Consider the following 20,183-nt stretch of genomic DNA (forward strand, 5'->3'; position numbering starts at 1 on the left):
TTGAATACCTTAATGTTTTTTTCTGTCTTAGCTTTTTTTTATAACTCAGGACCAAACCTGTCCCATATCCCACTTTATCAAACAACTCATTTTTAGCCCAATTTTGATAAAGTGAGCTCATCTCTCTACTGTGACATCAGTAATCTGGTCCCCTCTGCCAGCCTCCATCCTCTGGATTCTCTAATGAATTCATCAGTCTCGACTTCTGATATAAAATATTAAGCTTGTACAAGATGTAATTTGAAATACCATCTGAAGAGATATTGAACAATTACATCACATTCCATGTCTTTAAGTATGTCATCATATCCTGCCATAAACTTTCTTTTGACTCATAAGTAGTCATACAGTTAGCAGGGAGTCATACAGTGTATTGTTTAAGTACAAAAAAAGGGTGTGTAGTAGAGATTAAAAGCTAGATTGTCAAATGTAAAGTTGTAAAAGCTGTAAAAAAAAAAAAAAGGTAAAGCTGTAAAATTTCACAAGTGGTTAACTTCTGTTGCATTCGGTTTGGAGATTCACTCTGCCCGTGGTGAGGTGGTCTCGTTTGGACCTGGTTCAGACTCCAGGTGTGTTTTATCCAGCAGTGGGCACACACACCTTCAATTTATTATGGTCAGTAGTTTTCATTACAAATGTGTGCAAGTCTTTGTCTATAGTCTGCTAATGTAAAAGAACAAACAAAAAAAACACACACAATTTTGTGATTATGATGTTTCCATTAAATAAGAAATAGAATTTAAGTCACGCATGAATAAATTTGTTAAAGCGATGAGTCATTAAAAAATCATGGAACCTCCTACCACTTCCCATCGTTTTTTTTGTCGTTTTTGCCAGTGGTAATGTTGATCATGTGACTCATGCGATGATTAAAAAAAGTGTTTCGATACGACAGAAAACCACCTCCTCCCAGCACCACAACAGTTTATTAAAAAAATCTGCTTTTGGAAATCAGTGTGTTTCCTTTAAGCAAATTCATTTTCAGAATTTCAAGTTACACAATTTCATGGTTGATGGAAACAGTGCTACTGTGGGGGTGTGCATGTGTGTGTAAGTGTTTTAGTGTGTTTGCAGACTGAATGGACCAGGGGCGTGGCATTGGCATATTGGACTGAATAATGACCATTTCCTCACACACACACACACACACATGCACATACACGAGTCAGATGGAATTGCATTATCAACCTTCACTCTAGGCTCTCCTTAAACATCAGCAGCCTTATGCTCTTCATTAGCCTTGTGTGTGTTTTTGTGTGTACCCCTGAACTGAGTATCTGTGTCTCATTCTGGCCCACGCTGGAGGAGTGGTCTCATATGACCCAGATCCTCTTGTTTTCTCTGCTATAACATGGAAAAACTTACTTTGACAACCTTCTCCTCCGCACCCTTTTCCTGCTTCCCAAGAATCTCTCCTGTGGTGAGTTCCTGCTCTCCATGCCCAAAAATGGTCCTTCCTCCTGGTGCGGGTGGGTGGCTGTGTGGTGTCCATTAAGTCTGTGGTCAAAAACATTTTCCTCCTCACTCGCAGTCAGCAGACTTCCGTGGGGCGGACGGGAAACTTTGAGCAACACCTAGATTCTTTTTTTAGTCTGTTCCAACAGTCTCACATTCGGTACAATCCTGCACAGTTTTTTTCCCCCTCTGCTTTTGGGCATTTAATTTCTCTTTTGAATGATCTCTTGTAATTCTCGTGAAGTGGGCTCCGTCAGATGATGTTTCTTTTGAGCGTAAGGACTTTTAATGTCATAAAAACACAAGTGTAGATGCAGTGAGTTACAACTCTAACTACTGGAGCCTCGTGAAGGCATAAAGAGAGAGCGAGAGAGACGTGTGTGTGGGGGTGTGTGTGTGTGGTGGATGGCGATGCTCGGGTCTGCAGCCTGGGAGTCAGGCTTTGCTGTTCATAGTCTGCTGATTTATGCGCCTCACAGGGAAATCTCTCATTTGTAGCTCTTTCATCTCATTTTTCTCCCCCTCCAATCTTTTTCTCGCTTTCTCTCCCTCTCTCTGTCCTCTCTCTTCTTCCCGCTGTAATGTGATTCAGCATGGCTGCTTGTCCCAGGCGACATGCCATGCTTTGCTTGTGCACCATTCGTCCTCTCTCTCTCTTTTTCTCTTTCTCTCTCTCTTTCTGGAACATGAATGAGTCAAGAGGAATCGCTGATGAATAATGAGATAGAGCAGGAGGAAAATGCTATCTGGATCAAGTCGAGCAAAAGAACCACTCTTCTGCCTTGAGCGTGTTCTTTGTAAAGCACCGCTCTGCCGTTTACTCACACATTGAATGTGTTGATATCCCCAGTGCCACAATGCTTTTATGGACCTGTGGGTGTGTGTGCACATGCATGTGTGTGTGTATGTGTGAGGGGGTTTCTAAGCGCCTTCCATAACCGACTTGTTTGAGTAGCCCTGTCACTTGCGCAATGCCATGGTGTCAAAACAGATCAGAAAGGTCTGGCTTGACTCCTGCCCCTGAACACGCACACACACAAACGCGCACCCACACACTCACACACAAATGTGCACGCACACAGAGCTGGAGGCTCCGTGCCAGGGCTCTTGGTGGTTGGAGGCTCATGAAAGGGTCGGCCTGACGAGAGGTTGCCAAGTGTTCGGCAATAAGCGTAACAGCCAAGCTAACGAGAGTCAAAACCTCTGACACACATACACACGCCCGCACGCATACACACACTGAGGCTGAACATTCAGACTCTTGAGGGGTCTCAACTAGTCCAAGAGTGTATGAGTGTGTCGCAGAGAGAGTTCAGTATATCAGCATGAACACAGAGTGCTTTTGTTAATTGGAAAATGTGACAATACAACACAAGAAGATATTGATCTTCAATTGGATGGAGATTGATTTAACTCATCATCCTTCCAGGTATGTGTGCGTATATGTGTGTGTGTGTCTGTGTGTGTCTATTGATCAGCAGCAGTCCATTCAGAGAGATGCAACAAAGGAAATCACTCCTCTGCTTCATCCTTGTTTGCTTCTTCCACTGTGTGACATTGGCTTATCACCACCAACAACCCTCCCTCTGGTGCTTCCCTTTTCTTCTCTCCATTTTCATTCTTTGTCATCCTCTTCCTTCTTTCTTTCCCTCTTTAAAACTATGAAGGACCTTGGGACGGGCTGGCCTGTTTTCAATCGCTGTGCTGTTTTCTTTCACTCTGAATGCATGAAGCACTCGTCAGCAACTGCTGAAGCACCACAGAAGAAGATGCAGGGTTGCGTACTCTTAGCTAATTTTTGTACCTCAGTTACATGCAGCAGATTGTCTCTGTTAACGGAACTGAGAAATCTAATAACATGAGATCTTGAAAATAAGACATGCACAAATAACCTTGTTTGGTACCATGGAATTGCTCAAATTGGAATTCCTAAAATAAATTTGCTTACTGGAAACACAGCAATTTCGAAAAAAGTCCGATTTTGTGATACAAAGGTCTTCTGTTAGGTGAAGGTGATTTTTGGGCTTTATTGAAATTAGTGTATCACGAGTCACATGGTCAACAGCCGGATGTTACTGCTGGCTGGAACCACGAAGAAGACACCAGGAAGTTGTTGGAGGATGGCGGCGCATTGAATATTTGCAATGCAAACCCATCTTCGTTGAAGAGTTTCAACAATTTTCTTGCATTTTTTAAACTGTTATTCAGCTGCTGTTGTCAGTAGTTTCACCTTCTAACATTCCCCTTTCTGTTTTACTCTACACATTATTTCAAGTCAACTCATTTCTGTTGATTTTCATATTTTATATAGCACCAACTCAGTCTGCATAAGGGTTCATATGTAATTATATAGACTCAAATTAGTCCAAATCAAATCTAAGTTCATTTCAAGTAAAATATCAGTGAGAAATAGTGAAGGTTATGTAACTAAAAAATGCCAATTGGCTAAAAGGTAAATATCTAGAGAAGCCCAGTTCATTGCTTTGAGTCATTGCTTCAAATTGACAAGCATGTGGCAACAGTAGAGAAGAACAACTTCCTTTTGACTGGAGGGATGGATGATCACCTGCTTCAAGGAAAGAGACAGAAAAACCAAAGAGTTAACGGAATACTTTCACACATATTCTTTTAGCGCTATTCTTTTAATTTCTCCATCCAAAAATGCTACACAACTAAACACTGCAGCACCGAGACAGAAAGATCTACACATTACAAGACAGTGAAAGCTCCAGCAGTGGCTTCAAATACAGAAGAGAAGCAGCTAAACCCTGAATCACCGGCAGGAGGACCAGAGCCAACGGCAGCTACAGATCTGCCAGTAGCTCCATTCACGAAAAAGTAAAAGCACAGAGAGAATACTTACTGTAGTTATGGAAAGGAATATGCCACTCTGTGGTTGTGTCTTTAAAGGAGACAGTTAAACAAAGAAGCACTGAGTACTTTTTTTATGGAAATAAGAAGAATGGACGCATTCAGTACAGTTTATTTCTCACTGTTTTATAGGTTTTTTTTCTGCAGTTATTTATTAGTGCTATTTTAAGAAAAAAGACATGAAATGTTGCATTTTGGGTATTAAGCTACTGGTTACAAATGATTCCTTTTGTTTAGTAAAATATTCCCCTATCAAAGTCTAAAGTTCTATGTTAGTCAGATAGTCTAAAGTTCTAATGTTTGGTAAGTTGCTTACCTTTAGAGGTATAAAAACAGAAAAACAAACAAAAGAAGAAAGAAAAAAACCCCCAAAGCAACAGAACCCAGAAAGTCGAGGCGTACGTCCAGATTGGGCTTTCTCCAAAAACAGTTTATAAGTGTTTTTAAATGGCTCCTTTTCCTGACAAATCTCAGCCATTCATAAATAAACTGAAGCAGATCCTGTTCACTGTAAGTGCAGGCGACTGCATGAGTGTAAATAAAAACTCATAATTCTGCTTTTTATTACCTCGGATTGTCAACACTGGAGGATTCGCTGCTTTCGTGTTGACACAATTTTCCAAGTTATGATGCCAGCTGGGAAAACGGGAAGCATTGCAAACACATTTTCTTTTTTAATTACCACTGCGGAGACTGAATGGAGCTGCATCCACAGTCAGCAGCTTGTATTTATTATAAATAACATATGCACAAAGAGAAATATGAAATATGATGTGTGTTTTTATGTATGATGTTTGAAACCATACACAAAATTAAAAAGCAGTTGTGTGTTTTTTAGATCAGCTGCTGCTGATTTATTTGAGCAGTTTGGTTTTTTTGGGGGGGGGGAGCAACAGCAATGGGAACTTCCCAAAGGAAGCGGTGGCGACAGACGGAACGGGAGGACGAGTGTGTGTGTGTGTGTGGATTTGGATGAAACAAAGGTGGAAACAGAGTCCAGGAAGAGACGAATGGGAGGGAGAGAAATTAGGTTTACGTTAGCGACCGGCCCTCTGGTGTGATTTTCCGTATCGGCAACCCAGAGGGAGTGGGAAAATATGATTTTCAGATCAACTCGTCAACAGAAAACAGACAGGGAGGGTGTGCGTGTGTGTGGGTGTGCGTGTGAGTCCGGTGACAGGAAAAAGAGGGAGCAGAAAAAGGAGGAGAGGAGGAAAATGTGGACATCAGGTGAAGCTGATGTTTTTTACCCGTCCACCTTATTTCTCTTCACCGACGTAGTAAATGATGAACCACACAGGGAGTGTGGATCCTCCTGTGTGTGTGTGTGTGAACAGTCTGCACAGTAAGCGGAATGGGGGTGTGCCTTGGGAAACCAGCTTTATACAATCCGCGTTTTATTATGACTGCCTAAAAGTCTGCTGATGTACATTGGACAAGAAAAGATTGGGAGGGGGGCAAAGAAAGATGTAAAAATATCCTGTCTGAGTGAGAACAAAATAGAGAAAATAAATGTCTCCATGGATCTTTTTCTTCTCCTCTTCGATTTATTATGACTACAGAGAGGGAAAATATCAAGAGCAAGAGAAAGAGGGGGTGGGGGGCTCTACATTTAAACGGTGTGTGTGTGTGTGTGTGTGTGTTTCAATGCTTGGGTAGCAGCTGTACAAATAGGCACACACACTCCCTGATTTGTCAGCTAATAACAACGCCACTGCTCCATCCAGCTCTGATTTATCCCATGCCCTCTCACTTTTGTGTGTGTGTGCATGTGCTTGTTGGCGTGTGTGTGTAGGGGTGCACATGTGTGCATTATGTGTGTGTTTTTTGGAGAGAAAGACTGGCAGACAGCTGAAGGCACTTGTGGTTGTGGTTGTCAGGGCGTCACAATGTAGCTGAGGTGAGGCTACAGTACATGTGTGTGAGTGACTCCACTGTGGACTGTTGTGGTTGTGGTAATTGGCTCTGATGCGACGCAGCGTTTATGGGTAACGACCTAGCCGCCCCCTCGACCCCCGCCCCAGCGTCTCTCTCTCTCTCTCTCTCTCTGTCCTGTGGCTAATTACTTGATTCCTTGTGGATTCGGATTTGTTGCCTCCTTACCCTGCCACTCGAACAAACCCACTCGTCTAACTCGGTTTGCTGAGGCTGAGCTTTGCTTTGTTTTGTGAACAAGATCAAGCTTTTGGTCATGTTGAAATTTGATCGTTTCAAGATTTTCTAAATGATTACATTTTTCCAGTATAGTTCAAACCAATTTAAAGGGGCGGTATTGTAAAATCGACCTTTTTTAAAGCTTTACATCATGTTACAATGTTTTCCTTCATCAAAACCATACCCGGAGCGTTTCTTTGATTCTTTCATGCATGTTTGAGAAATCCTTTAGTCTCCCACGGCAACCATTCAGCTAGGCAAAACGCTTGATGGGACCAAAGCTGCAGTTTCCAAGCCAAGCTTCTGCCTCACAGAATAGCCCTCCCCCTCTACGCCACTCAGCTCCTTCAGACTAGCCAGCAGCAGTTAGCAAACAGTTGGTGGAGCTGCACATCAGCTGAGCTCATTATAGAAGTTACTTCTCAGTGAAACGCTGGTAAAATGTTGTTAAAGGGTTACTAGAGCAGCCATGTTGTGATGACTTTCTGAAGGTGGAGTTTCATAAAGAGCAGGAGTTTTTAAAGAGACAGAGGCCCAGTTTTAAGAGATTACATTACAAAGTTATTTTTTATAACAACTGAAGTTAACATAGTTACTAATTTGGGCTATAAAATGGCAATATACACACACAACACTGCCCCCTTTAAATCTAACTTACTTTTTGTGATGAATTTCTCTTCTCTCTATTTCTTATTAAATCATGAACCTGCTCCTTCCCAGTCACACTACAGAGCGTCTGATGCCTCTGCATGCTGTATGTGGATCAGACCTGAGGACTGAATCTTTGAGATGCCATGTACGCCACATACAGGCTCCACTGCTGTGGAATTTTTACAAATGCTACTCAAGTTGCCTTCAACATGCACTGGAGTGGTTCCCAGTCGAGTCTGAAGTGACTAGGATCTCTTAGTTTGAGGACATGGTTCTCAACCTTTAAGGTCAGGGGTCAGCCTCCCCCTCAAACGGAGGACGATGAGCATGTTGGTGTGATGGTATAGGTAGACGAATCGACGCCTGGTCTGTAGTAATGTGCTGCTTCTGTCTGTTGTGATGAAAACAGAGCTGAACCCCCCAGAGCTGAACCCCTCCCCGCAACAAAAGAAAAAAAGAAAAAGCTCTTGATTAACCAGTCAGACGGTCTGTAGGTTAGCAGTCTCAAACCGCATTCCTGGAGGGCCAGAGTCCTGTAACTTTTTGATGCGTCCCTTGTTCTCCGCACTTGACTTAAATGGCATAACTACCTCACTAACATGCAGACCATGCTCTACAGAACTCTGCCAATGAGCTAATACTGGAGCCAGGTGTGCCGAAGCAGAGGGGAATCTAAAAGTTGCAGGGCTCTGGAGTTCGAGACCCCTGCCGTGGGTGAAGGTTCCAAAACTGCAAAAGTATGAAATGGTGAAAGAGGAAAATGAGTAGCATTGTGTGTCTGAGGCTTTATAATACTCAGAAAGATAATGGCCAAATCAAGTCTCTTCAGCTAGTTGGTCAGACTAGCTACAGAACTAATGGTGCTTTTCCACTGGTACCAACGACTTGACTCAACTTCAGGGGTCTTCAGCTCCAGGCCTCGAGGACCGCTGTCCTACAACTTTTAGATGTGTTCCTGGTCCAATCAAATGGCTGAAGTACCTTTGTAGCATACAATTAGGCCTGTCACGATAGCAAATTTTGCTGAGCGATTAATTGTCTCAAAAAATTATTGCGATAAACGATAATATTGTTTGAAGACCTTTTTACACTGATTTAATGGAAATGACGTAATAATGCATGTGATTTCCTGCCAAAGACAGATACACTTTATTTTCAAAAGAATATTTAACACTGGAGCTGATAAACAAAATAAACAAAACAACCAAAAACAAAATGGATTCTCAGTCTCCATTAACATAAAATGTACTTGATAAAAACTAAACAACATAAAGCCAAAGTGGAAATAAATACTGCATTCAACCAAAAGAGTGCAGATTATGAAGTCTGTATATTATGTTGCCCTTCAGTAATAATTAGATTTAAATAGAGAAGATGGGCACATCGACTACCTGATGCAATAGTTCACACTACATGATTTTTTGCTCCTATTTTTCCCCTTATGACAATCTTAGCACGTTGGTCTTTCTAAGATTGTGTGGTGTGTTATGGTAGATCGTCGTTGCCGCTCCGATCTAAATCAGGGATTTTCCTCACTGGGATCTTAACGCAGCCTGTTGAATGTGACAGGTAGCCAATCAGAAAGCGAGGATTCTCCTCCGTGTTTTCTGAGGGGAAATTACCTCGGGGAATCCCAAACAGCTGACACAGCGCAACCCGAAGTCCAGCCGACGTGGAAACAACGTTAATGTTTATTCAAAGAATATAGAAATGACAAGAGGAGGAGTTGGAGCGAAATTGCTACCGCAGTTGATAAACCCGGTAACTTTTCAGCTGTTCTTCGTTAACGTGACATAAATAGGTTATAATGATTTTCATTCAGTCAGGACTTTACGCTGACACTAGCCACATGCATTGCAGGTAGATTGTAGTAAAGCATTGATTAATGCCTGGTTTTAAAATTAGTTCACTGAACTTGTAGCCATTATTTTGTGCCCATTGTTGGACACCACACGGCAGGAACGAACCCGATCGAACCGTTATACCTAGGATTTCTGTCGGCTAATGTGTGGTCTGTCAGGTTTTAAAAATGGGCGACAATCGGCCGACAGCTCTAAGATCGTGTAGTGTGCACTGGGCTTTACACTACACGGAAATGAGGAAGGGAGGGTCAGTGGAGAGCACCGGAGTTGAGCCTTTTTTCATTCGGTGTCATCAACAGAAAGAGAAAAGGGTCGGAAGAGACGATAATGCCGATAATTGAAATGACGTCGATAGTTTTAATTTATTGTACGATTAATCGATTTATCGTTTATCGCGACAGGCCTACATACAATCAAGTTCTCCAGAGTTCTACTAATGAGCTGATTATCTGACACCGCTGTGCTGAATCAGAAACAGCTAAAAGTTGCAGGACCTCCAGTCCCGGCCCTCGAGGACTGGAGTTGAAGACTCCTGCTTCTACTATAAGGATGACGTGGTGCCAGCCCCTTTTATAGAACACACTTCTCTGAGGCTCACAGGGTTTGGGATTTCAGACCCCTCACTCTTCATGAAAATAGCTAACAATGGCTATTTTCATGAAGCCATATGAAAATAGCCATAGAGTCAGCTATCTCGGGGTTAGCTTCACACTCTTACGAGTGTGAAGGGCGTTAATTCAGTTGAAAATTAAGCTTAAATCTGTCCAATTCTAGTTACTGAACAAAATGTCATACTCCATCTCGCTTAACCAAGATGCAGTTTTATTCAGAAGCTAGCATACTACATAATATCAGTAGAATGTTAAAGAGATATTAAGTTTTTGACACTCAGGTCAATCATGACATGTTTGGGGTTGCAATCTTTTTTTCTTTCGACTCATACATTTCATCTCCAGTGTTTGTCTAGCTTTTTCTTTTTAGCTGAAGTGTATTTATTTATTTTTGTCTGCTGTATCTGTAGTTAGAGCCAATAGGAGTTGGAAAACACTGCAATTAAAGCTGAAGCTGAAGGGCAGGTGATGCAGACTTAGAATTTTACTGTGATATTTTGTGTTACTATTGTGGTAACGATATTGATTTTGATTTTAAAAAAACTATTTATAACTTGTTTTTTAGGTCTGTGTGTCTGTGACTGTATGGTCCAGCATCCATAGTTCCACAATGTTGTTGATGAAAAAATATTCCCATTTACAATAGGTTGTTCAGGGTATATGTAAAAAATAAATAAAGAGAGAGAGAGATCTATAACACTAGATGAACACAGAAACTGTTTAACCATATGTTCAAATTTCCTGATGTTTATTGGTACTCTGATGGAACAAGCAGTGGAGAAAATATCAAAAATAATGTTTCCAATCATAGTGTCAGATTTCTTTTTTTCCAATAACTGAAATTTGTCAAAGCAACAATAAATCAATATTTTTATCATGATAAAAAAAAAATCATGATAAATGATAAACAATAAGATAAAAACAAGAAAAAAAATAAGATAAAGGCCCACCTCTTATACACATCAGCATATCTTGGTGTAGAATGAATAGCTGAAGTAGGTGCTCGACTTCAGAGAGGCCATGTAAAGAGGCTGCATTAATATATTTAACAAGATGGAGGAACATTTAACATTACAATAACTGGAGGTCAGAAATCAGTGCATAGTTTTGGGAAAAGAAGGATGTGACAGTGAGTGCTATACCAGAATGTATGAATGAAACATGACCGTGAGTAATCCGAAAAGAGCCGCTGCGTGTCCACGGCTTCCTGTGTAAATGTCCACAGGGAGATTAATATATGACCAGATGTGCATTCAAAGGGTAAATGGTCACTCATTCATTCATTAACACAGCTTTAGTGCTGTTCCAGGAGCTGGAATATGAGCAATATATCCAAAGGTGTGAATGTTGAAACCATTAATATCATGGCTGTTCAGATAACAAATCGAATTTGCTTTTATATAGAGATGCTTAAAAAATTTTAAAAAAGAAGAGCTTTACATTTTCCAAGAAGGTCAAATTTCAATCTGCAGCGAACAATAACATAGCTGGAAATGTTCTAAATACAGTATTAAGGAAAGGCTTCTTTTTTTCCATCAAGTTATAGAAAAGCTCTGCTTCAGGTTTGGAAGGTTTCAATATTTCTTCTTTAACCATGACACACTGGAGCGTCTTGAAGAATTACAGCTAAAATCCCCTCGAAGTGGCCTTCCACGTCCAGCTGTCACTGTTTGTCATTTGAAGCTAATGCTAAAAAAGATCCGTCTCCGAAATAACGACGAACCTCTCAGGTGGAAACATGTCAGCCTTGACAAATTCTCCCTTTGACTCTTAGATACGGCAGACAGACGCCTCGCTTTTCACCAGTTTGGATCTGATCTGCAGAGAAACCGAGTCTGTTAAAACGAAAAGAGATAAAAATCCCAGTCAGACCAGCTGCAGGGCTAATCGCTTCAAGTTATCTCACTTTTTTTCCCCCTCCCTAAACCGCTAATTGAGGTTAATATGTCAGCACCAAGTGACACAGATATTGAGTCGCATGTGGCTCGGCAGCTTTATCACCTAATTTAAACATGTGCTTTCTGGTTTCAGTATATTAACTTCAGGAAAAAGAAGCAGCAATTTATCGCTTTTTTCATACAAAAAAATACTTCACAGATTATATTACAGTATTTATGTTGAAATCAAATTACACCAGGGATAATACATTTACTAATCAGATTACTTCTGGAGGGAGAAGGTGGCACCAAATTTTATTTTGGGGTATCAGAGTCAAAGGGAACTTGAATACCCACCACACTTTTTAGCTTTTCACTGATTTATTTTTGCTCTGTATTTTTATGTTTTACCTTCTAAAGCACTTTGATCAATGCAAGGCGTTGTTGGCAGGTGCTATATAAATAAAGCTTATTATTATTATTTATTCTAAATAATTAAAAAACAACATGTTTTTCCTTCTACTTTGGAAGGATGCATCACTTAACGTTGATCAATCACATAAAAAATCCCAATAGCATACAGTAGAATTTGTGGTTGTGACGTCTCTGGATGCCTCTGTAGGCCGTTTACACGTCTATCTTTGTAATCTCTGAATTTTCAGAGCATCTGTTTTGAATTTGCTCAACAGAAACATTTTAGAACTTCTCTTCCTCTTTATCAAAGTGAAATTGTTGTCACCTCATCAGACTTCTGCCTAACCCCAAAAAACCCTGTTTTAATCCACGCTGAGCTGTCTAACCCTCTCTATCTCTTGCTTTGTGTCCCTCAGGTCCTTCCTTCATGGGCTCCTTCCTGGCCAGGAGTCTGGGGACCCCACCTTCCCATCCCCCTCACCCCTCTGGACCCACTGCCTCCCCCGCCTCCCCTTCCTACAGGGCTGGAACCCATTCAAGCACTTCCCCTATCTGGTTCCCCCACTCACATGAAGGTAAGACACTCACACTCACACACGCACACGCACACACACACACAGGAAGCAGCTCGGTTCTCTGTCTAATCCGGGGTCTTGGTTTGGGATTAGACCGAGATGGAGCCATTAAGTGGTTTAACCAACGCGGAGCCGAGGCCAAACACGTGCAACAGCGATGCCTCAGATGATGCTACTTATAGCCACACACATGTACGGCAGAGTGTGTTTCTGGGTCTGTTTGTGGTTTCGTATTTGTGGTTGTTTTCTAGTTCAGAGCTCAAGCACAACAAAGCCCCCCCACTTCTTCCTTCTCCAACTATAAATAAGCACACAAATCTCTTCACGCTAACAGGGAACCCATTAATCAGCATTACTCCACATCGCTGCTATGTTTTTATAACCACCTTCGTCCAGCTGGATCTCAGTAGGCCCCGAGTTCCTCCCTTTGCACCCAGGTACGCTTCGAAACTCACCCCCATTTCCACCATCCCCCCCCTCGGCTCAGACCGCAGCCCCACCCTCAAGGCCCTCCTCTGGGCTAACCGACCTCCAACGGCCCCCTTCCTGATCTGACACACACATATGCACTGAAACGGCATGCGGATCCTCATGCATCATGTCCTCTTTCGACTGTTAACCGTTTGTGGTGAAATTCTGAGCTTGACTGAGTTATCTGTCCCTTTCAGGTATATCTGTGTGTGTTTTTGTACACTCATGAGTGCATGTGGGAGAGTGTTGGGTGGGAGGTACAGGACCAAAGATAACACCTAAAAAGGACTTGAACAAAGTGACAGTTTGCACCACATGCTATATTTCTCAACCAAGTAAAAACTGACTCAGAATCTGACTCCAGTTTAGCATTTTGTGAATACAGCCCAGCAGTTCTGAGTGTTGTCAACTCAAAACCGTTTCTGAAATCTCAGGCAAGAATTGTACCATGACAAAGACGCCAATGGCCAAAGATACCAGTCATCCCACTGATCCAGCTTTTCTCACTTCATCTCTGTGCACCATAGTAGGAACGCGGCGGTGCAATCAATAACAAAAATAATGAGTGCATTCCATTCAGGTGAATCAGTTTCAGCATACCAGTGCTGTGCGTGCTGGGACGCTCGGAAGAAACAGGCCATGTGGTAATGTGATTTATTACTATTATACTATTCCTGCCATGACAAGTCAAAATGTGTCTTCCTCGCCAGTGGCACCATGAACTCTGCTTGGCGAGGCAATAGTTGGCACATTCGCAGTTTTAAGTGGCTGTGACCTAAAGTACAAAAAGCCCAAGAGGCTTGAGTAAAACTGCTGTTTACTTCCCTCCTGTGATTTTAATTTTCTTACTTCCTGTTATTGAAGCACTTTGGCACTTTCTCTTGATGCCAGCCTACAGAGTTGTGTCTAATTTTCAATGACTAAGCCATAAAAATGAGCACTAATGTAGCCCGGAGTGACTTTCCTAACCTGAATCTGTGGAACAACTCGAACGCAAGACTTCAGGCTGAAGGCTACAGGGAACAGCGGTGAACAGAGAGCAGGAATGTGTGTGTGTGTGTGGAGGGAGAATGTATGTGTGCCTATAAGACAGATTTTACGTCTGTGTGGCTCGGCTTTGATGTTCCAACGCACACATGCCTTGACGCACTCGCACGCGCACACACTACAAATGATTGTTTTTAAGAAATCAAGCCAGGGAGCTCCAATAGGCAGCCTGCCAGCTGGCCACAGTCCAGGGAGCGGAGCATAGCCAGCACAGAGAGAAGGAACCTGTCTCAAACACACACACACACGCACACGCCCACATACACAACACTCTACTTTTACTGGCTCTTCTACACCTGTCCTTGTTTTATGTCTCCGTACTCGTGCCTTTCCTCATCTCTTTACCTCCCTTTCTCTCGTCCTCTCATCTCCAGCATCTCAAAGCTCTCCACTTTCCTTTCACTTGTCCCTTCATCTTCCATTCTCCCTTACATGCACACCCCCACATACACACACACATCCCCCGCTCCTCTCCATACGCCTCACAGCAGCAGCACACTCATGACTTTTCATATTGACAGCCTTGCTCTTCTCTAATGTCTGTTTCCCCCGACCATCTCTCCATTCATCCAACCATTGAACCCCCTCCTTTTTTACTCTTCCCTTACTTTATTTTCTCTCCACATTTTGGCCTCAGTGGCACTCCATGTCATTCCAGTTCCACCCCCCCCCCCCCTGCTTTTATCACTCATTATTACCCAGGGGATTGGCCTTAGATGGCTGATAGAGCCTTTTGGCTAATTGTCACCATTTAGATTCACTGGTTGTTAACCAGTCAGAATAATCACACACACACACACATACACGCCTGCACACTAGAAGCAGCGTGGGGGTGTTGCTGGTTTTGCTGTGTGACTGTGGAATGCGTAGGATGAGTTTTTATGGAGTGCTGTTTACTTTGGCCACCACCATTAAACTTTTAACGGCTGCCAATTAACGGGCCAGCAAGGACACTCTGTGGGGCATGAAACCAACTTCTGGAAAACAGACTCCACCATCCGCACAGCCACACAGTCTAGCACCATATTCTAAAGATATGTGGGTCTGCCAAGATCTCCTCAATCACACAACCTGGTTCAACGTCCTTGAAGACGAGGAACAAAGTGAAACGATAGTTCGCCTCCCAGTGACCTCCTTGGAGGACTCGGTGTGTGTGTTTCAGGGCGAGGAGTGGGAGTGATGCTTTCTCCTATTCGTCTTAGGTTTTGGGAGGAAAACTGTATTTTGTAGGAGAGTAAATTCCATCCATTCAAAATCTGCAAACACTTGGCAATAGTGGTCGGCTGAGGTTTCTGTCACACTTGTGTCCACTGTAAATAATGTCAACTCATCTGGCATGTTTGTGCAAGAGTTCATTTATGGTGAAAATAGAACCAACTGGCTGTAGTTTTTCAGTGTTTTTCCAAAATTAGGGTCTTTTATGATAGATTGCAGAGATAAACTGTTTGTGTAGGGTGCTGCTGAATGTCAACACTGGGAAGAAACATGAATTCTCTCTCGCTTCCCCCTTTCCCATTGACAGGGTACCCGGGCTATTCAGGAAGTCTTGCTTCTCCTTTTCTTTCCATGAGTGCCCTGGATCACCATAGCAGCAGTCTCTATGGACAGCCCCGCTTCTATGAAACCCAAAAAGGTGAGTGCTACAGACTACCGGTACTTGTGGGTTGTGTAGGGGAAAAAAACTTTTAAACCCTTTAATTAGCGTTCATCCATAACCCTAACCTTAATGATGATTAAAGTTTACTTGAAATCATCAACCGTCACAAACGTACAAAGATCCACCCCTTTTTCAGCTGCCTCTGGTCACACAGGCTAGCTCTATAAAATCAAACTGGCATCATGGATCCAAGGCGGGCTCAGCAGCGTTGATGGAGAAAGTTATGTATAAAATACTAGTCAGAAAACTCCTGAAGGGTTTAACACATGAGTTGTGAGTGACATCTTTTTTTTACATTTTGTACTAATTTCATGTGACAGCCCTCCGAAAGGAACACTTGTTCGCCAAAGTACAGTGACTTTCTTGCACTCACTTGATGTGTGTTAACAGCAAGAAATAAAGAGTGTCAATGATGCACTACACAGAGGTGGACTCTATTTTTGCCATAAATACCCTGGTCAGCTTGCTTCCCAGACTGTCTGTAATCACCAGACACTCTTGAGCTGCAATGCAGGTTTACTCTTGCACAGAACAGCTGATGTGGGACAGGCACTGTGTTGAAATTAATCTCTTTTGCCACCTTGGTTCTTGGTTCATAGACACAACTAAAAGATATTTAAGTTTTATTATTGAAGTGTTTTGTTAAAGAAGCTATTAATTTACAGAGACCATTCAGTTTCAAGAAATTATTATATGTACATGTTCAAATTCTCATTTTCTTCTAGATCACTTCTACCTGAGAGGCCTTCCTCCCCAGTCTCCTCTACTCTCCACCAATCACAGCCTTCCTCCACTGTCCAGGACAGCTTTAGGCCACCCACTTGGCCCCTGCAGTCGTGAGATGGACAGTGGGGGAGGAGGTGTGAAGAGCATTAAGGATGTGGGAGAAAAGGGGGGGTTGTCAAAAGAGAGGGAAAAATCGAGCAGCAAAGAGCGACACCAGGACAGCAAAGAAAAGCAGCAGCTTCACAACCAACACCATTCTCATCAGATGAACTCTGCCACCACTCCATCTGGCATCCACCAAACTTACTCCCATCCACACCATGCCCTTCTTCCGCATCTTTCCTTCCAGGGTCGGGAACAAGACCACAGAAACTCTTTAGAGCGACACAAAGAGTATAAAGACAGTGACTTTGGTAGTCAGGGAGCAAAACCTTTGAGTGCCTGTAAACTGTCCAGTGGGACAGGGTCAGAGGGTGCCTGTGAAGCAAAAGGTGGAACACTAAGCAGCTGCAGTGGTGGTGGGGCAAGCAGACTTTCATCTGGAATAACCAGGCAAGGCTCAAAAGATGCACCCATAACTGGGGAAATGAGAATCAGTGACTCTTCAACTTCTTCATCTGAATGTATGCGTCGAGGAACTGTTACAGCAGCGGCATTCCTGACACCCCCGACCCCTCACGCTGTAGCTTCTTACTCCATGCCTCCACCCCCCGCGCCACCACCACCACCTCATACCTTGCACATAGGCTCCACAGTATCTGGAGGGTGGCTACACCCTGCAAATCATCACCCGCATCCTGAGTTTTACTGTCCCCCTCCCCCACCTTTAACACTTACACCTTCAAAAGAGCCCACATCCAGCCCTGGAGGATCCAGCAGGGAAGCAAAGGTCAATGGCTCAACTTATGTGCCCTCAGTTGGATCACAAGGGGACATGTCCACCCCTGACTGCCGTGGAGCAGGCGGAGGGGCGAGAAAAGACGAAAAAACCGTAGAGGGATCCCATGAAAGTCCCTCTCACCATCCCAGCCGCCTTAGTAGCTGCCAGAAGAAGGACAAATCCCAGCCCCACCTACAGCAGATGGGATATGGCAAAGCTGACAAACCTCCTGATTGGAACCAGCAGACGCATCACTTCAACAAACCTGGCTCCAACGGCATTTCTCAACCTGAACTTCGGTCCTGCAGCTTAGAAACAAATCTCTCTTTTAAAGATGCTGATGTTGCAAATGAGATTTGCCATCATCTCTCACAAGCCAAGACCAGTTCCGATACTGGAGCTTCCTCACTAAGAGACTGTTCTCTCTCAAGTCCAGATGGAAAAGTGGGATCTGGACTTGGAACTCAGAGGGAAGGACAAAAGGTTGCAAGGATACGACATCAGCAGCACAACAGCCAGACTGCAGCCGCAGAGGAGCGGTTAAGGGATGGAAGTCAGACACCATCATCATGGGGAGCTCTGGGGAGCCAACAAGAGGACCAGAGAAAAGGTAGCCATCTTGGATCAGTTAGTAAACAGCCTCCTCCACTGTCCCATTCCTCGCCACACACAGCTGATGGCGAGGGAGGTGCCATGAAGAACCTTATGAACTACAGCTCTCAGCAACCTTTGTTACTGCCACAGCGGAGCCCCTTCGGAGGTCTGGGCTGCCTTAACAAGAGTGGGGAGAGATCAGAGAGGACAGACAGAGGAGGAGCTAAAAACAACACCTCCCTGCAAGACCCCTCCAAACAATCTCTCCCTTCTCGCCGTGGCTCCACTAACGAGGGAGAAAAGACTGACAGGGGTGCAAAGGAGGCCGGAGAAGCTGGAGAGGGGGAGGTCCGACAGCCTCCGGTGGGTATTGCTGTCGCTGTAGCCAGGCCCCCCCATCGTTCTCCAGACAGCACTCCTGGAAACAACAGACAGGGCCGGGTGCTGCCCAGCCTGAAAGGTCAGACATCATATACTGCTTTTATTATTGTTTGGTCCATTTAGGTAATCACTGTTTTTTTGTTGTTAGCCAAAATATAAGAAATATAAGAAGCAGGACACACTCGACTGCTTCTGCATAAACTCACCAAGCAGAAAGAAAAGCACTATCTCTGATATCCTGTGTGCACGTAGCACAGGTTCTGGAAAATAGTGAGCATGTTTGTCCTGTTGTCTTGGTAACTCAGGGGTATCGCGCACTGTGTATCCTCTTGGTCGGGAGTTGGAGGAGAGGAAGAGGATGTCAGAGGACCAGATTGGTCTTCATCACCACGACAGAGACAGAGAACTGGTCATCAGGTAGAGTCACAAACACAAGCACACAAACACACACCCCTGCACGCACAAGGTAGTATCTATTCAGTTTTCCTCTCATCTGATAAGCTGCACTTCTTTTATTTTCCTCGCTTCTTTCTCCCAGTCTGAAGCCCTGCTTCTCTTTTCTCTCAGCCCCTCACTCCATTTACTCCTCTCACCCTTTGATGTGGTTTTTCTGTACCTCCTCGCTCTCTTACTTCACATCTCTCTCTTTCTCCTGAAGATGAGATGTAGTGCATTAATGTTACAGGGACTAATATGGATGTCTCTGAAGTATCAGGCTCTTATTATGTAGTCATATTAAGGGAAGAAAACATATAATGAGTAGTCATAGACCAGGCACAAGATGATGGCTGTTCCAGTTGCCGTCACATTTCCTTTTCTTCATGATTATAATGGTGGTAGAGGTAATGAAGATGACACGGATGAAGATAATGATCATAATAATGGTGATGATGGTGATGACAATAAGAGGGATAATCAACATAATGACAAAGTTCACCTCGCCTAACGCCATTGCAGGGAAAACAAGGACTGCATGGAGTTTGCTCGGATCCACCCATCTAGTAGCTGCCACGGTGACCTGACCCCTCACCTCCTTGTCCCCGGTGGAGCAAGCCAATTAGGGGACCCTGTTGCACATGCTCACCCAGCTCACCGCCACTGGATGCAGAGGACAGGAAGTCCCTCCCTCTGGATGGGCCCTTCATACAGTGAGAATGAACACAGATCCTCCAGTCATTTCACACTTGATTTTGATGTTTCCATTTTAAATGATGGATTATTGTTTAAGTTTATGTTTTTTTCTTTTGCCTTTACATTTTAAATAAAAAAGTATACATAACAATCTTAATTAATAAGAAATATAAAAGCATTCAATTTTTAAAAAATTTTTTTATAAACAATTTGAAATTTTGTGCAATACTTTGCAATGTTCCAGCACATAAGAAAAACAAAAAAACATGGTGTTGGAAGCAACATGACAAAGTGTGAAAAGGTTATAAGGATGTATTAATCGATCAGAGTTTCTGTGATTTAACGGAGCTGTGTGGTCTCCCTTACCCCCTTCCTGTTTCAGGTCTGAGCCATGTGGGGATGAGCCCCAGCTTCCCACCAGGTCTTGCCAACCCTCTACAGCCAGTCTTGGGGTCCCTCAGCCAAGATCCTAACTCCCCTCTTGTGGTTCTTCCAACAGAACCAGGGCCTCATCATCCTCTCGGTATGAAAAGCAGACTTTGCAGCAACAACAGTATGCATAATGATTGTTGTGTACCCAGGCTTACTGCCTTGCTGGCTCCTGCTTTCTTCTCATTTGTACAATGGATGCTGCTGCTGCCGGTTCTCTCTCAGAGTTTTAGTATCACTGGCTAATCATAATATAATGCTCAACTAAGCCCCTCTGTCAGTGGGACAATGTTTTATTGCTTTGTTAATGGGAACGGCTATTCCATTGCCCCCTCTGCATGTGCCTAGCATTATGCAAACCATTTGAACTGGCGTTTCATCCCTCTTGTGGTAGAGT

At 43.4% G+C, this 20,183-nt stretch overlaps 1 protein-coding gene across 2 annotated transcripts in view; it reads left to right on the forward strand.

The window, feature by feature from the left end:
• Positions 1-20,183, forward strand: part of bahcc1b (BAH domain and coiled-coil containing 1b) — an 81,760-nt gene that overhangs the window by 29,027 nt on the left and 32,550 nt on the right. For both annotated transcript variants that reach the window (XM_028026829.1, XM_028026830.1), the window contains exons 3-8: positions 12,312-12,470; positions 15,511-15,621; positions 16,371-18,305; positions 18,532-18,643; positions 19,184-19,374; positions 19,740-19,880. In XM_028026829.1, the coding sequence (XP_027882630.1) occupies positions 12,312-12,470; positions 15,511-15,621; positions 16,371-18,305; positions 18,532-18,643; positions 19,184-19,374; positions 19,740-19,880 (2,649 nt within the window). The remainder of the gene's footprint in view (positions 1-12,311; positions 12,471-15,510; positions 15,622-16,370; positions 18,306-18,531; positions 18,644-19,183; positions 19,375-19,739; positions 19,881-20,183) is intronic.

This window comes from Xiphophorus couchianus, chromosome 9 (genome assembly GCF_001444195.1).
Source record: "Xiphophorus couchianus chromosome 9, X_couchianus-1.0, whole genome shotgun sequence".
NCBI lineage: Eukaryota > Metazoa > Chordata > Actinopteri > Cyprinodontiformes > Poeciliidae > Xiphophorus > Xiphophorus couchianus.